The sequence below is a fragment of the Ovis aries genome, chromosome 17 (genome assembly GCF_016772045.2).
Source record: "Ovis aries strain OAR_USU_Benz2616 breed Rambouillet chromosome 17, ARS-UI_Ramb_v3.0, whole genome shotgun sequence".
NCBI classification, from domain to species: domain Eukaryota; kingdom Metazoa; phylum Chordata; class Mammalia; order Artiodactyla; family Bovidae; genus Ovis; species Ovis aries.
The window spans coordinates 60,349,622-60,370,206 of record NC_056070.1 but is presented as its reverse complement, the minus strand read 5'-3'; the positions used below and the strand labels follow the sequence as shown (position 1 = coordinate 60,370,206).

The window sequence follows — 20,585 nt, the reverse complement described above, 5'->3', positions numbered from 1 at the left end:
GAGGTAGGTGCTATAATTATCTTCCTTTTACAGATGAGGAGATAGAGCTAGGGGAGCCCCAGGGCTCATCGGTGTGCTAACCAGGACCCCAGCTCGAGAGCCTGCTTTAGCATCGGTGAACCCTGCCCCTCGGTGCATGGATTCCCCTTTGCATCCTCAGGACCTGGCACGGAGTAAGCCCTGAAAGAATGGATGTCCGCTGAGGAAGAAAGCAACAGATCCAAAACTGAATAAATAAATGAGTCTCTCTGGGAGGGAGGTTCAGGATGGGAGACACATGTACACGCATGGCTGATTCACGTCAATGTATGGGAAAAACCACTACAATACTGTAATTAGCCTCCAATTAAAATAAATTAATCAAAAAAATAAAAACAAATGAGTCTCCAGGCTGCAGTTTTCTTTTCTGCAAAAGCAGGAAGGTTAAACCAGATGCTGCCTCCCAGGGTCCCTTCTACCGCTAGAATCCCTGCTTCTAGGGACAGTGTGCCCTGTCACGGTGCCACGGGAGCTGACTTTCAGAGATCTTTAGAGTCTGATGCCTCCTCCAGAGCCCCAAACGGGTAGATCCCTGCGCACTCCTCCAATCCAACCCAGAAAGCCCTTCCTCTCAACAAATTCAAATCCCATTCACCAGGACTTCCCTGGTGGTCCACTGGTTAAGAATCCACCTTTCAATGCAGGAGATGTGGGTTCAACCCCCAGTAGGGGAACTAAGATCCTACAAGCCACTCAGCTCAGCCAAAAAAAAAAAAAAAACAACACCTTAGGGAGTCCCCTGGTGGTTCAGTGGTTAAGAATCCACCTTTCAATGCAGGAGATGTGGGTTCGATTCCTGGGAGGGGAACTAAGATCCCCACATGCCTCGGAGCAACTAAGCCCGAGGACCTCAACCAGAGGGAAGCCTGCATGCCACAATGAAGATCCTGCGTGCAGCAACTAAGACCTGTCACAGCTGAAAATAAAAGAGTTAAAAAAATTAAAAAACAAGAGCTAGCGAAAAGAAAAAATCCCATTCATCCCACAAAACCTGACTCCCATCCTCTCGATAAAAGCACCTCCCTGCACTCAGTGGCCCTGTCCTTGGCCCCACGGGGACTTTGACTCCCAGAAGTTCCCATTCAGCTTTGACAGTAAGTGCCTACGCTTTCTCATTAGGGTGAGCATTTAGGTACATCTCCCGAATTTCTGTGATTTGCATATCACCTTGACAATGTTGGCCAAATCTTCATACCAGCTCTACTGCTGTTTAGTTCGTGGGAAGATCCCCTGGAGAAGGAAATGGCAACCCACTCCAGTATTCTTGCCTGGAAAATTCCATGGGCAGAGGAGCCTGGAGGGCTACAGTCCATGGGGTCACAAAGAATATTTTCTCTAAATAATCAGCCTTAGCTTGCCTTCCCTTCTCCCTCCCTCTTTCCTTCTTTTCCTTCTTCCCTTCCTTCCTTCAAACTTAGTCTTGGGGACTTCCCAGGTGGTCCAGGGGTTAAGATTCTGTGTTTTGTGGGCATGAGTTCGATCCCTAGTCACGAAACTAAGATCCCAAATGCAGTGCAGCACAAAGAAATAAGTCAATAAAAGAGAACTTAGTCTTATTCTAAACAATATTGTCTATGAAATCAGCCTGATGTGCCTGGTATCTGTGGGCACGCTCTAAAGTCATCTCATTTGTCACCAGGGGAGGGGGCACTGCAATTTGGGAAATATTGGTTTTTTAGGATAAGATGTTTTTAAGCCACAGATTAACCTTTCCAAATAACCTCGGCACATATTTTAATCAGTCAGCTAGAGACAGGATTTGCAAAATGATTTTATTTTCTTCTTCCTGCTTTCCCTTTGCTCTCCCATTTTCAGAATAAGCAGTTATCGTTTCTGTAACTAGAAACCATACATAAACGTTGGAAAATAACTAAGATACCCTCCACATGTTCCAAACACAGATTGCTGGGTGAAGAGAGGGGAGGAGGGTACGTGCCCAGACATTTGCCAAGCTAATCCAAAAGTTATTTATGTGGGATCACGGCAGAGTTAAGGTTCAGCCCTCCATCACCCCACCCCTCTCCCTCCCTCCGTTCTGATTGTTGGAATTAGAGGAAATTTCATTCCTCCCGCTTTGCTGCCTGAGCCAGCTGTCACCGGGTGTGTGGGGGACAGGAAACAGGATTACAAGATCAACAGTGAGCCCGCCGTTCCAGCCAGGCTGTTATCAGAGCCGTCTCCGGAGAGCCATCTTCCCCACTTGTCACTACCAACTGTGACCTGGGAGTTGGGACCACAGCCCAGACTCAATTCTGAACAAGGGCAAAACTAGGAGTAATGAGTTCTCCCCGACTCGGATCATATTTTGGAGTGTGGACTAGGAACCAAGCATCCTTCAGGCATTCTCTCGTATAGTTCTTACAAGAACCCCTGAAAGGGGAAGCTATCTTTATTTATGCCCATTTTACTGATGAGGATACTGAGGCTCCCTGCAGTAACATCACTTGCCCGAGGTCCCCTGCTGATACATGCTGATACACTGAACCCAGGTTTGTCTGACTCCAAAGCCTACTGGAGCCTCTCTGCTTTGCTCCTTCTGCCCACCAGGGGACAGCTCCAGAGAACTGGATGGATGACCCTGTCCACTCTCCCAGCCTGGAGAGTGGTCAGTCCAACCCTCTTTATTTCCCGATGCAACTCCTCGTGCGGCCACAAAGACACACATGCCCGTGAGGCTGAGAGTTTCAATCCAACGTGTCAATCCCTGACCCCTTACTGAGGACCAATTACCTTTCCTTTCTTTCAACTCCAGGTGCCTAGGTGGGAAGAAGCACACAGCCAATGTGCAATAACCCTCGAGAGCAGTTAGGGTAGACAGCTCAGACCTAAGCAGAGTCCTCTGCCTAAATAGCTCACCAGGCACCTGGTTCAGAGCTGTAGGAAGAGACTCCAGGATTGCTGACATGAGAGCTCTCAAACACCTGTCCGTCCCCCACTGTCTCTGCTTCCATGCCCATCATCTGTCCAACGAGCCTCCGAAGTGTGGGGGCCCGGCCTTATGCAGAAAAGCAGTGAGGGCCCCTAGGAACAGACACATCCGACCAGGCAGTCTGTGGCCAGAAGCAGCTCCCTGGAGGAAGGAACAGCTACAAGGAGAAATACTGACAAGGAGGCTTTAGTGATGGGCAGGAGATGGAAGGGGAGAGGGAAAAGATGGAGCTTAGTTAGATCAACTGTGGTGTTACGGGGCCAAAAACAATGGATAGAAGACAGATTTGGAGGCGCTCCTTCAGCCTGATTGAAAGGGAGAGGGGACATCGGTGAGGACCAAAGCTAGGGGGCGTGGCCAGGCTGGGGAAGGGCGTGGTCAAACACACCAAGGCGTCTGGACCTGACACAGAGGGCAATAGGAGTGTTTGAGGCTGTGAAGAAAAACGTCTTATTTGTGCTGTACAAAGATGTCTTTGGGCTTCCCTGGGTAGCTCAGCTGGTAAAGAATCCGCCTGCAATGCAGGAGACCCCAGTTCCATTCCTAGGTCGGGAGGATCCCTTGGAGAAGGAAATGGCAACCCACTCCAGTGTTCTTGCCTGGAAAATTCCATGGACAGAGGAGACTAGCAGGCTAGAGTACATGGGGTCACAGAGAGTTGGACACGACTGAGCGACTAAGCACAGGGACAAGATGTCTTTGGCAGCTGCCTGGAACATGTCTGAGAGGGGAACAGAGCTGATGTCAGGCCTAAAGAGGTTAGGAGGCTGTGGCAGGTGAGGTTGCTGGTGGAAAGGCAGCCTAGATGGAGAAAGGAGGTGAATTGTGAGACATGATAAGAAGGCAGCATCTCCGAGACCAGGTGACTGGGTAAAATTGAGGGGGCTACTTGCAATACCTTAAACCCATAATCCCACCTGCTCTGGACCTGGTGGAAAGGAGGGAAGAAGTAAGGGATGGAAGAAGCCCTTCAGTCCCCAGCTGCACAGCCTGGACCCCTACCTGCAGGATGACCAAGCTGAGACTGCCCATCAGTGGCTAAGCTGCCCTGACGACAAGATGACCATCGGGACAGGATGGGGTTTAGACACCATATAACAAACACGTGGCTCCCTGAGCCTACAGCTGAAAATAGTTTGGCCTCCTTCACCTTCAAGTGAAGTTTGTTATCAACTTTTCCACCAACCACAGGCTAAATTCAACTCCAACTTCCAAGTGAAGACACATAAAGCCAAAAATGTTTCTAAATAATAATTTAAGGACTTCATTATTTTCACCACATAAAGCATCTTACAAGTCCGCCATCACGAAGGAAACCAGTTATGAATGCAGGAATTCATATGAGTCTGGTGTACCTGTTCCACCGGAAGATAATGACATATTTATTTTTTTAAAGCATGCAAGATTAGATCTGCTAAGCCCGCTATCTGAAAAAGAGTTCTACAGCATGTTATTTCCAAACCCAATGTTTAAACCACAAAGCTGTGGGACCTTTCTCTCCCTCTTCTTCTTGGGTCTCTTGTCCTCCTTTGAATAAGTACATGTGTCCATCTGCCCAACTCTCCCTTTTTGGGGTTTTCCAGAAAGGAAAAGGATAAGCTTCCTAAATGACCTCATTTTATTTTGAAATGCTAAACTCACCAAAATGGGAAGAAAAAAACATTTCTTGGTCAAAAGGAATCAAGATGTATTTCGAATTCTCTTGCCATATGGTAAGTTATTTTGGAACTCTACCAAGAGAATATTTGACAAAATTGGCAATGCTTGTACAATCCTTTCAAATCAGACCAAATTCCCACTATGTCCATTTGCCACAGCCCCTTCTATTCATCATATCAGCGACCAAGACCACAGGATATGTAAAAAGACCGAACAATTTTTATCACCAGCTTCTAATCCACCACCCTTGCCCCATGCCTGGGAGGCCACGTGGTGTCAAGTCTGTATATCACCCCACGGAAATCAAGCCATTAACTCCCCTTTCATTTACCAAGAGCTGTTGCCAAAAGAAAATCATTCATCGGCGGTGACTTATGGGAAGAAACAGAGAGAGGACCTCACTAGAGAGGAAAACAGCAGAGAAAGAGGAGAAAATTGTAGCTTTTGCTCCCTGGGCAGATGGAGAAGGGCAAGTTCCCTCACACACAGTCTTCCCCAAATCTACACGCTCCACAGCATCTGATAGAGGAGACCACACAGAGGGTTTGGTTTACGCTGTAAAAATCCCGCCTGCAACACAGAAGCTGCAGGAGACACAGGTTCAACCCCTGGGTCAGGAAGATCCCTTGGAGGCGGGCACGGCAACCCACGCCAGCATTCTTGGGATCCTGGAGAATCCCATGGACAGAGAAGCCCGGTGGGCGACAGTGAAGTGACTTAGCAAGCACTTGTGCACATAAAGGGTATCAGAAAATGTCCAGCGTGCCAGAGGCTCTTTCTCGTTTCTCTCGATGGCAACAGGGCCCCATTTCTCTGTGCCTGGTCTTCCGGGGCTGCTGGCTCACCTGGGCTATTGAAGGGCAAGGGATGAAGAGAGCAGGGAGCCGAGGATCCCACTTTCTTACCTTTGCATTCTCGACATCCTGTGTAGCTCCATGTCATCGCTGCCCCGGAATCCTTTGGCGAAGGGATTATTCTCAATCTTTAATTGGGTGATCTGTAGGAAGCAGAGAGAGAGAGTTCGGTGTTCACTTGGTTGCTCTGAAACCACCCGGGGACCCAGCTAATGATAAGTGTTATGGAAACACAGTCTCTGGCAACCCAAAGAAGCAAATTAAGCCCGTCACATCAACGAGACCCACCACTGCATTCAAAAGGAGGCTCTGAAAAATGTCCTAGACCAGATTGTCTTTAAAAGCGGGGGGTGGGAAAAAACCTGGTTTCAGTTTGCCCATTAACTGGAGTCATACTCTGCGTCATTCCAGCCGGATTGGCATTTTTGTCTCAATCATAGCATTCTGTGTTTCAAACACAATGCAGGCCTCAACACTTGGTCCACCCCCTTGGAAAACTGTACCATGTTGACACGATGTCAATTTCCTGTAACGTGGCAATCTCCATTGGGAAGGACTTGATTATTGCTCTTGAAAGCCTGCTATGCCTCATTTCACATTCATTTCAAAGTTTTCACAGAGTTTGCTAGTTCCAGTGAAAAGGAGGGTGTCTAATTAAATAAAGACCAACATATAGAATTATAATATATACAAGAGCTACCTAACAGCTCCAAACCTCTTTAATTATATAAGGAAGAAAGAATCCTCTTCTGGGAAATTTGTGTTGCAATGTATAAAACTCAGTGATACAACGGGGTCTTTTGGTTCAAGGTCCATCAACACACATTCTTGAAATCATCAACATATTCTGTTAGTGTGAATATACAGTAGCAGAGCTAGGTAAAAGAGTACACCCTATGAAGTCTGCCAGAAGTATGTCCCCAAAACTGTGTGTGAATTGAATTTTTATATATCAGATCACTTTACAGACACCAAGGCAGTGTTCATCAGAGGTCATTCAAAAAGCACTTCGTCATCATTATCGTACCTATATAGTCTTGGTCTACTAATCTGCTTGATATTTTCATTGAATCAAACCACTTTTTTTTACTTCTGAGTATTTTGTTTGTTGTTGTTTAGTCACTAAGTCGTGTCCGACTCTTTTGCAGCCCCAAGGACTGAAGCCCACCAGGTTCCTCTGTCCATGGGATTTTCCCAGGCAAGAATACTGGAGGGGGTTGTCATTTCCTTCTCCAGGGATCAAACCCACATCTCTTGCATTGACAGGCGGACAATTCTTTACCACTGAGCCACCAGAGAAGCCCAGTATTTTATTTTCAATTTAACTACTGAATCATAATTGCTGATTAAAATTTAAGGTAGTCATAATTATGTTCTGTTTTTACTGTTTTTTATTTATGCTTTCCTATTTTGGGTCTTACTTGGATTGACTGTATGTATTTGTATTATTTCATTCTTTTTCCTCTACTGGCTTCTTAGTGATCCTCTTCTTTTAAAACTTTTTATCTTGTGTTGAGTATCGCCAATTAACAGTGTTATGATAGTTTCAGGTGACCAGAGAAGGCACTCAGCCATACAACACACATGTATCCGTTCTCCCCCAAGCTCCTCTTCCATCCAGGCTGCCATGTAACATTGAGCAGAGTTCCCCGTGCTATACAGTAGGTCCCTGTTGGTTATCCATTTTAAATAGACCACTGTGTACATGCCCCAAATCAAACCACTTTTTATTTAAATCTATTTTATAAATATACTCTATCACTTTTCTACATGTCAAAGTGGAAACATTTGCAAGTCAATAAAAAGACAACAAGTGTGTCAAATTTTCTCTACTGGTACCCTTGCTGCTGCTGCTAAGTCACTTCAGTCGTGTCCGACTCTGTGCGACCCCATAGACGGCAGCCCACCAGGCTTCCCCGTCCCTGGGATTCTCCAGGCAAGAGTACTGGAATGGGTTGCCCCTACAAAGTTCCAAACGGAAGGCCAGCATGCCCTTTGTTGCAAGGGAAAATCCGACACTTTTACAGAAGTATTTAACATAAATCGGTACTGATGTAAGTCTCCCTTTCTCTAGTAGATGAATAGAAAGATAGAACAAGAACAGATTTTTTTCCTATGGTTCCATCATCTTCAGATCCGCACAGAGCCATCTTTTCTACCCCCCAGTAGCATCTTTACAGACTTCGAGAAACCAAGGAGTTGCTTTGAGAAACTAGGCATAATCAATGAATGAACAGATTTGTCCATTTGGGGGCAAGAACGTTCCGTTTTCTGCTAGACATGGTCTTATAGCATTTCCTTCTAACCCCAGGATCTGTCATGAATATAAAATTACTATATATGAGTCCGTGTGCTCACAATAAAAATATATATAAACTTAACATTTGTTAAATGTTATGTGATTCCAACTGTGTGACATTTTGGAAAAGGCAAAACTAGGGAAACAGCAAAAAGAGTAGCAGTTGCCAGGGGTTAGGAGGAAGGGGAACATGAACAAGAGAAGCATAGAGGATTTTTAGGGCAATGAAATGACTTCTGTGGGATACATCACGGTGAAGATGTGTCATTACACATTTGTCTAAACCCACAGAATCTAGAGAATTCCCTGGTGGTCCAGTGGTTAGGACTTGGAGCTTCCGCTGCAGGGGACACAGGTGTGATCCCTGGTCAGGGAAATAAGATCCCATGAGTTGCATGGCACAACCGAAAAAAAAAAACAAAAACCCCAATCTACAACACCAAGAGTGAACTCTAAGGCAAACTACAGACTCTGGGTGACGATGCGTCGATGCAGGTTCATCAGTGGCATCATATGTCCCACTCTGAGGGTGGGAGTGGGGGCGATGCTGTTAGTAGGGGAGGTTGTACATGGTGGGGGGAAGCGGACAGAGGTTATACAAGGCTCTGCTTCCCACTCAACTTTACTATGAACCTGAAACTGTTCCAAAAAAATTAAATCAACTTTAAAACTCTTAAACTACGAGTGGGGATGTCTACGTATACGCATTCCCTTCTCCTTCCTTTTTTTTTTTTTTTTTTAACACAGTAAGCCAGTCCTGTAACTTTCTGACTTCGAATCAACTCTTCAGAGTATATAGAAACATCTGTAAAACCTCTCTGGAAAACAGAAGAGACTGGCACACCACTGTAAATCAACTTTACCTCAATTAAAAAAATTTTTTTTTAAATACAAAATCTCTTTGGGTAACAATTTTGAACATGTGCACTCCTCAACTCAGCCCCATCACCTAGTGGGGCTTTCTTTCTCACACCAGTTTTATGGCAGCAAAATGCAAGCATAAAACCATAAAGCACTTTTAATGGTGAGGGGTGGGAGGGAGAGACTCTCAAAATGTTGAGTAAAAATTAGATCATTTTTAAAAAGGGTGAAGGGAATCCTTATCCCGATTTCTATGCCCTTCACCCACACATCGAGAGACAGAAGCCAGCCCCTGAAAATACTGAGAACAATGAGACAATAGGGGTGGGGCACCTGGGCTGAATTAATGCCTATTCCATGACATCGCTCTTCCACCAAGAGCTCAGAAACACACAAAAAATTACCCAGAGCAAAAAAAAAGAAAAGGGTGGGTTTCAGTATTTTATCATCAAAAATTTTTTGCTCAAAAAAACTGTTTGAAGGAAGCTTAGGTGCAGGTGAAAATGCCTATCTTATTTCATACTAGTCCTCTCATTTACCATAACCCTGTCTATGAAATCCCTTGCACCTCAAACAGAATAACTACTGCCTAATTCTTGTTCTTATACCATACCTCCCAAAAATATGCTGTCAGAGGATGCACACAGCTGGTGAGACATACACTGAGATGTACGGATCTTACCTATCTACGCTGCTCCGTAGATTTGAGGATAGATGGCTATGGTTGTAAGAATTACCCCTGAGAAATCTTAACAGGTAAGCTTAGGGGCCAGTGAAAATGTCTATCTTATTTCATACTAGCCCCCTCATTTACCATAACCCTGTCTATGAAATTCCCTTCCTAACATGGAGCCAGTCACTCACGGGCACACAAACCCATACACCTGGATGTCTGAGTTCTACCCAAAGGCTCCACTGAAATTGACTTCCATGCGTCATACAAATGTACTCCCTCCAAAATCAGCATAAAACCGGATATCCGGGAGAGGGGCCCGAACGGGAGAAAAACAAATATAAATGCCAGGTCCAACCACTGAGACAGAGGTTGTAAAAATTAATGAGAATAATTGTTGTGAATTCTCGCTTTTGGGGGAAAAAAAAAAAAAACCCTCGAGAGGGCCAAAAATCTTAATTATGTCTCTCTATTAGGGGTTCATTTCCTGGTCCCGACCAGAAAGCTCATACCTCATAAATACAGGCTCCATACACAATGATTTAAACAGGAGGAACATGCCTTTTAATGGCAAAGTAAGTTAATATTGAAGGGAGAGACACGCTTGCATACAAAGCCATTGTTGCCTAAGCAGGGAAATGAAATGCCCATGTGACCTTTGTTTTAACACCTAAATATTTCTAGGGATTGCCCTGGGAGCTGCTGACAACTGCGGCGCAAACCTTACAAAAACCTGTTTCACAGAGTGAGTGTCGCTGGGGAAGATTCAAGTGTTTAAATATCTTTTTCAAGCTGTCAACCATCTGGGGAAATAACCCCCAAATCCAGCTTGGGATCACAGCTGGGCTCAGGAAATATGTCGTGTCATTAGGAACCCCATGGTATACAGGTGTGTGATGGCAGTGTAAGAAATGAAGCCTGCCACATACCTGCCTCCACCTGGTACCTGCATGCAAAGATCAGTCTGGAGGCACTAAGCCCTTTGGGCCAAAACTTGGTGGCTCGCATTTTTCCAACCAACTTGATGGACATGAATTTGAGTAAACTCCAGGGGCTAGTGAAGGACAGAGGAGCCTGGAGTACTGCGGTCCATGGGGTAGCAAAGAGTCGGACAGAACTTTGCCATTGAACAACCAAATTTTTCCATATTGTCCTGGCAATTCAATCACATAGACTGCTTTTCTTTCCAAAGCATAATGCCAGGCAAACTGTCCTTGGACTGACAGAACAATCAGGGAATGAACCAATTAGACCACAAAGTAGTTGTAGTTGTGGTTCAACCACAGTAATAAGAGCTTATTTAAAAATCTCAGCTTTTCAGATTCTAAAATAGGATAGGCAAAGAGTTTTCCAGAACCTGCATTTTGGATGGAGTTGCCCTGTTACTGTTAACTGATCAGTTATGAAGTTGATCATGACTCATCATTAACAACCTGTGCTGACTCTGTACCCAGGCTCTGCAGGATTACATGTTCCATGGATTAGCTTATTTTAATCCCCACCACAATAATAACCAAATATATATATATATATATATATATATATATATATATATATATATTTTCTTCTTAGTCCCATTTTACGGATGGGGACAACTGAGTTAAATAATTTGCCCAAGTCAGATAGATTTGAACCCAAGCATCTACCGCCAGATTGTGACACTAACACTTACACGAGGATGAGGACCAGCCCAGGTGGCTTTTACCCACAAAGCCAAGAGTCTCAACATCCTATCCAGGTGGGACAATAAAGTAACAAAACAGAGCCCACAAATCACAGTCAACCCAACTGCCCCGCTTATTTAAGTCACACATCATATATCCACGTGGGGAATGTCTGCAGGGGCCTGAATGCAACTGGAAAAATACACTGCTTTAGACTTCCTCCTGACAAAGAAAATAGGTGTTTTTGGTACTTGATAACTAAAAAGTGGGGAAAACCTCATGCAGGAGAAAGTGTTTTGAAAGTCATCTCCTTGAGTGCTTGAAATCCTTCTTACGGATGCCAGGCTGGCTTAAAAACAAAACAAAACAAAACCCTGTATGTACAGCTCAGCCTGGCTTCTTGGCTCAATCAATGAAGAAAATCAGTAATTCCTGTGCGATCCTCAACTACACCTCTATTCATCACTCAGCTGATCACGGTCCTTATTTCACGACATTAGTCAAAGTGTGATGCTGTATACCTGAAACTCATACAGTACGTGTGTCAATTATATCCCAATAAAACTGGAAGGAAAAAACAAGCAAAAAAAAAAAACCATATATATTCAAATGCATCTTCGGGAACTCATGTTTTGGGACCCATGAGCATTTAGATACACAATCTCCTAGACTGTGTTCAAAACTTAACACATACACACCCCATTGGACAGGCACTCCACACACATAGATGAGCAAATATATACATTGAAGAAGACCTTTCAAAAAAATAAAATCTAAGGGGTGTTGAGTGTGTTCACAAGTAACTACAGTGATAGTTTCATGGACATACACATATGTCAAACAGCTAACTGAATACTTCAAATAGTGTGGTTTATCATGTGACAGTTATGCCTCAACAAAGCTATAAACAGAAAGACTGTGTGGTCCCCCAAATCTACCCACTCCTGAGAACCCCTTAGATCTTTACTATTAATATATAAAGCTTGGGGATTTCCCCCAAAGGATCTGAACACTCATGTGTTTCTTTACCAGGCCACTTTCATATGCCTATCACTTCCTGTCCCCTCTCTCTGGATGAACCTGGGTTTTCCTGGCAGGAAAAAAAAAAGATTCTACATATTTTTGGACCATGTGTCAAGACTAGGAAGCTCTAAGCACACACACACACACACACACACACACACACACACACACATATGGGGAACTGAGCGTTCTGGTTGCTATTTTTTCCATTTTTTTCCCCCTGTAGCCATCACCACAAAGTTAAACATAGGTTTACAGCAGCCATAGAGGAAACAGGTTTCTAACAGCCAGACTCAAATTAGCCTGAAACAGTATAGCACCTTTCAGGGCACTTGACCCTACCATTTTTTTTTTTTCTGTTATTGGTTAAAGTGGGTAGAAATTTTTAAAAAATAATAACATAAAAAGTCCTTCTTTTCCTTTAAAAAGTAATCACATTTAGGGGGTAAGAGGGAGTGGGTTTTCTGCTGAAAGGAAGCTTGCCCAAGGCTTGGGATCCCAAACAGGCCGTGTGGCCTGCAAGGGACCATCCATCACAGCTTGGCTTGGTCACTGACAATCTGAATTTGGAGATTACCCACAGCATTTCGTAACTGCCCTGGCTTCGTTGGGGGTGGGGATTAGCCGACACACAGTCTGCATGAAATGACCTTCAAGGGGTGACTGGAGGCTTTAGGGTGCTAAGCCCATCTCTCACTCTAACCCGGCCTCTCCAGCCTGGCCCCACAGCCTCTGCAGGCTCTCCCAACCCCACTTTTCTCTTGCAGATGGAGGAGGGATGGGAGCTGTAGAGGGGGAGGGCACCCTAGCTCCCTGTCCACCTCTGTAAGTCATCCACAGCACCCGCCCTCACTGATCTCATGTGGACCGCCCCCACCACTTTCCCCTCCCACAGCCCCTAACCCCAAATCACTTCACAATATTCCTAAGAGTCTACCACCCCGGAGGGGAGCAGCGATGCCTCCCCAGCCCCTATATCTTGCCTTTCCCGCTTCCAGATCTTTCCATATCGAGGTTTAGGAATCATTCAGTCCTGCCCTCCCCACGCCAATAATATCCACGCCAATAAAATGAATCCATGGGCACTTGGGTTTCTAAAGAACAGACATGAACAAGTCAAGATGAGCCCTTTCTCCCGAGCAAGAAAATATCTACCCCCTGACCTGCAGTTAGGGAGGCATCTTATTCTAGTATCACTGTCAAGCTTTGAAGGACGAAACTGGGGCCTGAATTTCAAGCAGCGTTGGGGTCTGACGGTGACACAACCCATCTGCGACATCGCACCTCTACACAACACTGCAGCCACCAAAAACAATGAGCTGGCCTTGTGCGTCTCCCCTCACCAGGCTGTGTCTTGGCAGGATCTTATTTAAGTCCCCAGAGCTTCGATTCAGGCAGCTAGTCACACAAGTTGATCAGTTTTTGCTTTTGTTTTAGCAATGCCAGTCTTGCTTGAGTATGTACTTTGGGGTCAGTCATTAACGAAACAAGTAAGAAAGCATCTGGGAAGGTCCAAGCTCAAGGTTTCCAGCAACTCAGCCACCTCCCCTGATGGGAGCTGAAATGCATCCAAAAGGCAAGAGTAGAGGAGGAAAGGACACCGACCCCCTCCCCCCTTCCAACAGAAAAGATGGCCCCAGGCAGGGTGGCACCAGGTTCCCCACCCAAGGGCACCAAGCCTGTCAATGAGGGGACCTTTCTTTTCACTGATCTTTCCACCACTGCAGGCGGATGACTTCTTGTTGCATTTGAGGATAAGTATTGAAACCAGGTGGTCAGCTATGGTTTGACAATTTCCATCTAGTGTGTGGGAGTATGGCTTTCATGCCAAGCCTGTGAATACAGTACAAACAGCTGCAATCCTTAGGCTGCAGCTCTGTTCCTGCTTCAGCCCCCTGGACAGAAGTTGGTGCCCGCTGTAGGGTGGAATAAAGGTGCCCAGAAGGCTTAAGGTTTTAGCAGAAGCCCCCTGCAGATTCATGCAAACAAGCAGGTGACCCCAGGCCTGCTGGTTCCTGGGTCCTGGGCTTACCTTGTGGTTCTGGTAGGAAGTCACCGCAATAAACGCTGTCTCAGGAAAGACGTGGGTACAGAACGCGGTGTTTTTTGAGCCGAATCCATTATTTTCGTCCGCTTTCACGATGTGTAATCTTGGCTGGTATTTGTGCATGGAATTCAGAATAATCTAAAAATAATAAAGAAAATGAGATGGTAAGAAAAATCAAACCCCCTTTGTTTCCATAAAACCCCAATCTCCACCCCAAAGTTACTTTCCTTATACAGACGCTCAAAAAAAGTTCTGATTTTTTTCACTCCTGTTTTTGAAAAGAAGCCAGTGATTTCATTAAAAAGAAACATTTCAAAAAATGACAATTTCCATCTGAAAAAGCCACAGTAATATTCCAGGAATCTACCGAAAGCACACGGGGTAGTAAATCAGAATTCTTAATAAAGTTTGCTTAATAAATTAACTCTCTGCATAGGGCACTTCCCGCCCCCTCCATGCGAGTGAAGCAAGTTTGGGGAATTAGTGCCCCCAAGGAAGTCCGGGCAGTAATTTTGGAATGAAAGGAGAGCAGAAACAAACAAATAAACATACATACAAATAACAACCCCTTCTCCACCCCCCCCCAAAAAAAATTTCAAAGAGTTGCAGGAGAAGAGAGCAAGCATTTCCAGAACTGGAGGAAAAATCACGGGCTTGGTCCTTTGTTTGGGTAATGTGCAAAGGGGAGTCAATGAAGGAGAGACGAAAGTGGTGGGGGAGGGTGTGAGATGGGGGGAGAAAGAGCCCCGCCTAACACCGAACAGGGGCCTGGGTTTCTCCAATTTTACAGCATTTCAGGATCCACCACTGGAATTATCTCCAGACTTGGCCCCAAACAGAACCGGGGCATCCTACTTCGTGGGCAGTATTTTTCTCCTTCCTTTCCACCTTTTCCATGTTTGGGGAGGGGGTCTCAGGGACCAGTGGGGTCTCCCTCTTGTCGCTGTACTACGATTACAACCACCACAGTAAAGACCAAGAGGGGTCTGCAGGCACCACTCTCTCTCTCTGGAGCAGGACCAACCAGAGAAGACGAGCATCCTCACTAATAAAACCGAATGTGTTGTCTGGTTGACGCCTTGCAGTTTGCAGCTGCCGGGAGGCTGGTAATGCTAATGTTTGTCAAAACGTTCTAGAGCTATACCCACCGAATGTGCTAACCGCCACGCTTCCTGAGCTGAAAAATATGGCCTGGTTTTTCCCCAGGATCGCGACACTGAGCGGCAGAGGGAGTCTCAGTGTCTTTGATTATTTGCATGGACGACCCTGGGGCAGGGGGCTTGGGCCAACCCTTGAGACCGGCCTAGAGGAGGGGGAGGGGAGCGCGGCCCGACCCGGTAGGGGGAGGGGCGCAAAAAGCTCGGGACCCCGCGGCTCCCCGACCCCCGGGCCGCGAGGCTCTAATCTCCGGCCGCCGCGGCCCGGCCGCCTCCCCGGCCGATAGCGACGCCGGCCCGGGCGGCGTGGCGACAGAGAGACTCAGCGGGGCCCCGCGGGCCGCCGCAGCCCCCGGCCGGCGCGGCCATCGTCCCGGCTTAGCCAAATTGCTTTGACGGCCGGGGACAGTGTGGAGACATCAGCGCGAGGGCGATCTAATGGCCCTTAATTTCATTAGGGCGGCTTTGGATTCCGAGTCCGGAGTTTAGGATGGGAATGCGTGACAGCTGGGGAGTCCCGAGCCGCTCCTCCGCGGGCTCGGAAAGCCCTGCAACTCGCACGGGCGCCCCGGGCTCGGGCGCGGAGCTGTGCGCGCGCCTTCCCTAGGGGTCTACCCCAGCGCGACCCCAAAGGCACACCCAGGTCCGCAGAGGGAAAGCTAAGGAGATCAAGGATTCACGGAGACTCCCACCAAGGGCTCCTAGCCTCCAGAAGGATGCGGTCCCGGGAAGATGCAGGCAGGTCCTTCACAAAATGGTCCCCTCTCTCTCTGTCGCTTAACCTAAAGCTTCGCTTCCGCATACTTTCCTAAACCTAACAGCCCACGCGCCAACACCCACGCAAGCTGGAGAGTACACCTGGCTTGGATGCACTAGCTGGACCCTGCCGGCAAAATACCCGGTTTAAACGCAAAGGAAGCCCCAGTATTTTGCCCAGAAAATACCCGCTCTGCCCCTTTGCGATCCCTTCCTACAGCATAGATAGGGAATGAACCTTCTTCCTTCTCTCTGCTCTGCCCTAGTGGCCAGTCCAGCCTCACACCAACCACGTGTAGAGCGCAACTGAAGGCATCAGTGAAGAACCTGTGCTCCCCTTCCACCACTGGACACTGTGGGCTCAGGGCATCAGCCCTAAGGCCTCAGGAACCTGGTTTTTCATTTGAACCTTCACAAACCCTCCTTCTTCCTGACCAAATGCATCTGCACATAGGCCCCTCATGTCCCCAAACGGGGGATCATGTGTTTGTTGATCTTCTCTTTAAACAGACAGAGTGGCAGGACCTGGATCGCTTCCGGAATTAGACAGACCTAGCCTCACATCCTCCTTCCCAAATACAAGGTGTGTGTCCTCGGGCAGGCCATCTCCCCTCCCATAAGCTCCCAGTTATAAATGCTGTATTTCCATCCTCCTCTCTAAGCTGCTCTGAGGGTCAAATGCCCTGAGATGGACTAGCCCACTTGTTTGGTGGAATCAGCAAACTAAAGTTTCTGAACTCTGAATTCAGACACTGTGTTCTGTCCTGGTAATCATGTCCAATGAAGAGATTTAGGGACGTTTCCCCCCAAATCCATGTGCTGTTGGTTTTTCTTTGGGGGAAGAGAAAATGATATCCTATAGAGAATCTGCTAGGAGCTACACATTCTCTTGGAAGGCAGGAGACTCTACCTGCAATATCTTGCAGTTTCAGAGGGTTCCCCTGGCCCCTGTCTCTTAGGGTCAATCCAGATTCCAGGTGTAAGAGCCTGATCTGGGCTTGCCCATTCTGGGCGTGGTGGGAGGAGAGGGGAAAGCTGGAAACTGGAACAAACAGATAAACCCGAGAGTGTCAAGCTCAAAGGGGCTTGGGTACCAGAGTTTGCCTCTGGGTGGGTGGGTGGGGGATGGTCTCCCAATCTGTAAAAGAGGAAGCAGAGAGCCTAGGGTCTCCCTTTCATCTAGAACATCCTGATAAGAGGATTTGGAAGGAGGTAGGTAAGGCATCTGCTTCCCTGGTGGCTCAGTGGTAAAGAATCCACCAGCCAATTCAGGAGATGTTGGTTCCATTCCTGGGCTGGGAATATCTCCTGGAGAAGGAAATGGCAATCCACTCCAGTATCCTTGCCTGAGAAATCCCATAGATAGAGGAGCCTGGCAGGCTACAGTCCGTGGGCTCGCAAAGGGCTGAACGCAACTTAGCGTCTGAACAACAACAACAAAAGGTAAGGCATAAGGCTCCCATTATGGTCCAGCCTTTGTGATCTGTGCTGAGTACACACTGAGCTACAGGGCCCATGTTTTCTGTAGGAATGCAACCAGTCCCTAATCACAGATTGGGCTGAACGAACAGGAATTCCAGGCCGGGAATGAACAGCTTTAGTCACCCCACAACCCCCGTCCCTCAGCAAAAGCAGGTGGGCTAGATGCTGGCATCAGAGATGCAGGGTGCGCCCCAGGCCAGGAGAACCGAGGGACTCGATCACCAGCCAGCCAGGAAAGACACACTCCAGAGTGTGGATAACAGAGTGTGGATAACAGTGTGGATAATGGATAACAGGAAGGACTGCCAGGGGCAGATGTCTGAGCAGGAGAGGAGTGGAGAAAGCCAGGAAGAATGAGAAGGTGTGAGAAATAAGAGAAAAGGAAAGAGATGGAAAAGAGGCAAGGAAAGGGAAGAGAAAGAAGGCCAGGTCAAAAAGGTAGAGGGAGAAAGAGGCCAAGGAGGTTGAAATGGAGCAAAGAAAGAAGCATGGGTGGGCACAAGGAGCCAGGAAAAGAAAGTTCTGGAAAAGAGGGAAGGTGAGAAAGAGAGGTGTGGACCTGCTGATACAAGAAAGGGCCGTGGGAGGTACTCACATGCCCAAATGGGTCCAAGTGGTTGTTGGTGAGCTTCAGTTTCTGGAAGGAGACGAGCTGCCGCATCCAATGAGCCCCCGTGGCTGGCGAGTCCGGGTGCACGTAGAGGCGGCCCGGCATGGCGGGTTCCGCTTTGCCCGTCACAGACCTAGACCAAGGAGAGGCGCCACCCGCCTAGACTTAGCGCACCGCGGTGCCGGCTGCTTCACGAGCCGGGCGACGGCTGCTGAATACGAGACAGATCTGGAAATGGCCTGACCCTCCGGTCTTGCTCGGGCACTTACAATGCCAGATGCCCAGAAAGCCTAGAGCCGGTATCCAAGGGAGCGTTCCCCCCCGCCCCACACTCGACGAACTGACTGGCTCCTTCGCCTTCCACCTAATTCCTTCCCCAGCACCAAGGGCTCCGTCTCGAAGCATCTCTCTGCCCACGAACAACTGGCGCATTCTGGAAAGCTTGGATGTGCACAAAAGTCTCGGGGAAAAAAAAAATCCTTGCGGGCTTTCCAAAGGGGCTTCGTCTTCAAGCCTCCGCACTGTTGGCAGCTGGGGGAGCAAAGTACCCAAAGAATGAACCCCTCCTCTCCTGCCTGTTTAACTCAAATACTCCGGATGGATTTTGCAATTTCATAAAACAGGCATGTTCAAAGCAGGTAACTCATAAAAAAATAACTGTTAATGGTTTATGCCCCCTAGAAATAGCTCCAACGCTTGGGAACAATACCCTGTGTAAAGATCCACAAACCCTCCAGTCCAGCAACAGACATCTGCACTTTACTTCCTCTGAGCCTCAGTTTTCCCATCTATAAAATGGGAGCTATTGGCTGCTCTTTCTTTTTCTCAGGGCAGGAGGATGCAGAGCCGTGGGCAGCAAAAACCTCTAGCACACAGTAAGAGCTCAAAACAATGTTTATTGGTTCGGAGGGGAGAGGGAAGTTGGGTTTGCACTGTCCACCCCACCCTCCCCACCCCGCTACTGTGTTGCCTACCATTTATTATCTGCGAACTTGTATCTGTGGTCGTCCGCGGGAACGATGTCCATGAGAAGAATGTACTTCGTTTTGGGATTCAGGCCGGTCACCTTCACTTTGTAACTGGGAAACATCCGCCTAGAAGGGGTGGAGGCGGAGAGACAGAGACAGGGAATTAATGCAAATATTCTGAAGATCGTATGCACAAATTTTAATGAAAAGAATCGACGTATCTTTTAAGAAACGGAGGAGACACAGTGGCCCCTGCTCCGCACTTGCCAAGATCCAGCCCAGGTTTCCCTCCACGTTATGGGGAAGAGAAAGATCCGGAGCTGAGCAAGCAGGCTGGGACTACACCTATCTACGGGAGAAACCAGGAGGAGAGAGCTTCTAGAGACCGGTTTCAAACTAGGCCAGAAAGGGACCCCGCATTTCGATTCTTGCTAAATGCTCCTTTCAGAACCAGACACCTACTCTCTTATTCGGGGGCAGGAAAATGCTTATTAGATTTAAGGGTGAAAAAAAGTGGCCTGCTTCGCCCAGCCAGGTGCTTTGGCCCTTCTGGGCAGAACTGCACGTCACGTGAGCACCCAAGTGGGTGCGCCCTGGGACAGCCCGCGCGTGGGTGCCCACACAAGGTGCGTCCTGGCCCCAGTCCTCTGCCCCCAGGGTATGGCTCAGAGCGTGACCTCTGACACGAATCTCGGCCAGGAATTCATTCATAAATGCTTCACCGCTTCTCCAAGGCGCTGGCACTCTAACGTGCAGAGTCTAAACGTTTTGCCCCTCCGCGAAGAAATTTGGTTTTGGAAGAAGCTGATCTCTGCGCGAGATCGGGTGCTTGGAAGGAGGTTCTGCAGCCCCGAATGCGCCGAGCCCGCTCCCTCTCCGCGTCCAGGCGCACTCCTGGGTCTCCATCCCGCCTCCAATGGAGGCCACCCCGAAAGCCTTCTTCCCAAGGCCGATCGGGATGCAAGAAGCAGTGGCTGGAACCTGGCTCGCCAAGGGATGGCGGGAATGGGTGAGGGAGCCCTCTCCCTCGGGCCTTGGAGCCTCGCCTCGCGGTGTTTATCTGCCCGAGAGAGCGCGCCTGGAGGCGGAGGCGCAGAAGGCTTCGCAGGCCTTTTATAGTTAAATCCGTCGGCTCTGGCTGGGGAGGGGGAAAGGAGGCCCCGGCCGCTCTTTCCTTCCTCGGCGGCGGAATGGGAAGAGGACTTGAGTTCTTTGGTATAAACAGAACGTGCCTCCTAGTTCACTGGGGCCGAGCAGGGGAGCAGACGTTGTTTAATTTCAAATAATAATAAATGTCACTGTTGTCAGTTTATTGCGGGGGGCTTGGGCTGGAGAAGCGGTGGGCGTTTGGAGAGGCGGCTCCATCCGCCCCTTTCACACACTCGGTGGCCTGGGCCTACCGGCTTCTCGGCTTCACACGCGTGCTCCGCGCAGGCCGGGGGCTTTCTGCCCCTTAAGGACGAGGTGGGCCAGTCCAGCATTGCTAGGGCCGTGGCGGGGTACTCCCCGAGCCGGGGCGCACGCCCGCGCACACCCTCTCGCTGGGACACCGAGCACACGACTC

At 48.0% G+C, this 20,585-nt stretch overlaps 1 protein-coding gene across 1 annotated transcript in view; it reads right to left on the bottom strand.

Annotated features, from left to right (window-relative positions):
• Positions 1–20,585, bottom strand: part of TBX5 (T-box transcription factor 5) — an 89,368-nt gene that overhangs the window by 24,582 nt on the left and 44,201 nt on the right. The window contains exons 4-7 of the mRNA XM_042234655.2: positions 19,028–19,147; positions 18,039–18,186; positions 14,034–14,186; positions 5,533–5,624 (exon numbers count right to left, since the gene is read on the bottom strand). Coding sequence (XP_042090589.1) covers positions 5,533–5,624; positions 14,034–14,186; positions 18,039–18,186; positions 19,028–19,147 — 513 coding nt within the window. The remainder of the gene's footprint in view (positions 1–5,532; positions 5,625–14,033; positions 14,187–18,038; positions 18,187–19,027; positions 19,148–20,585) is intronic.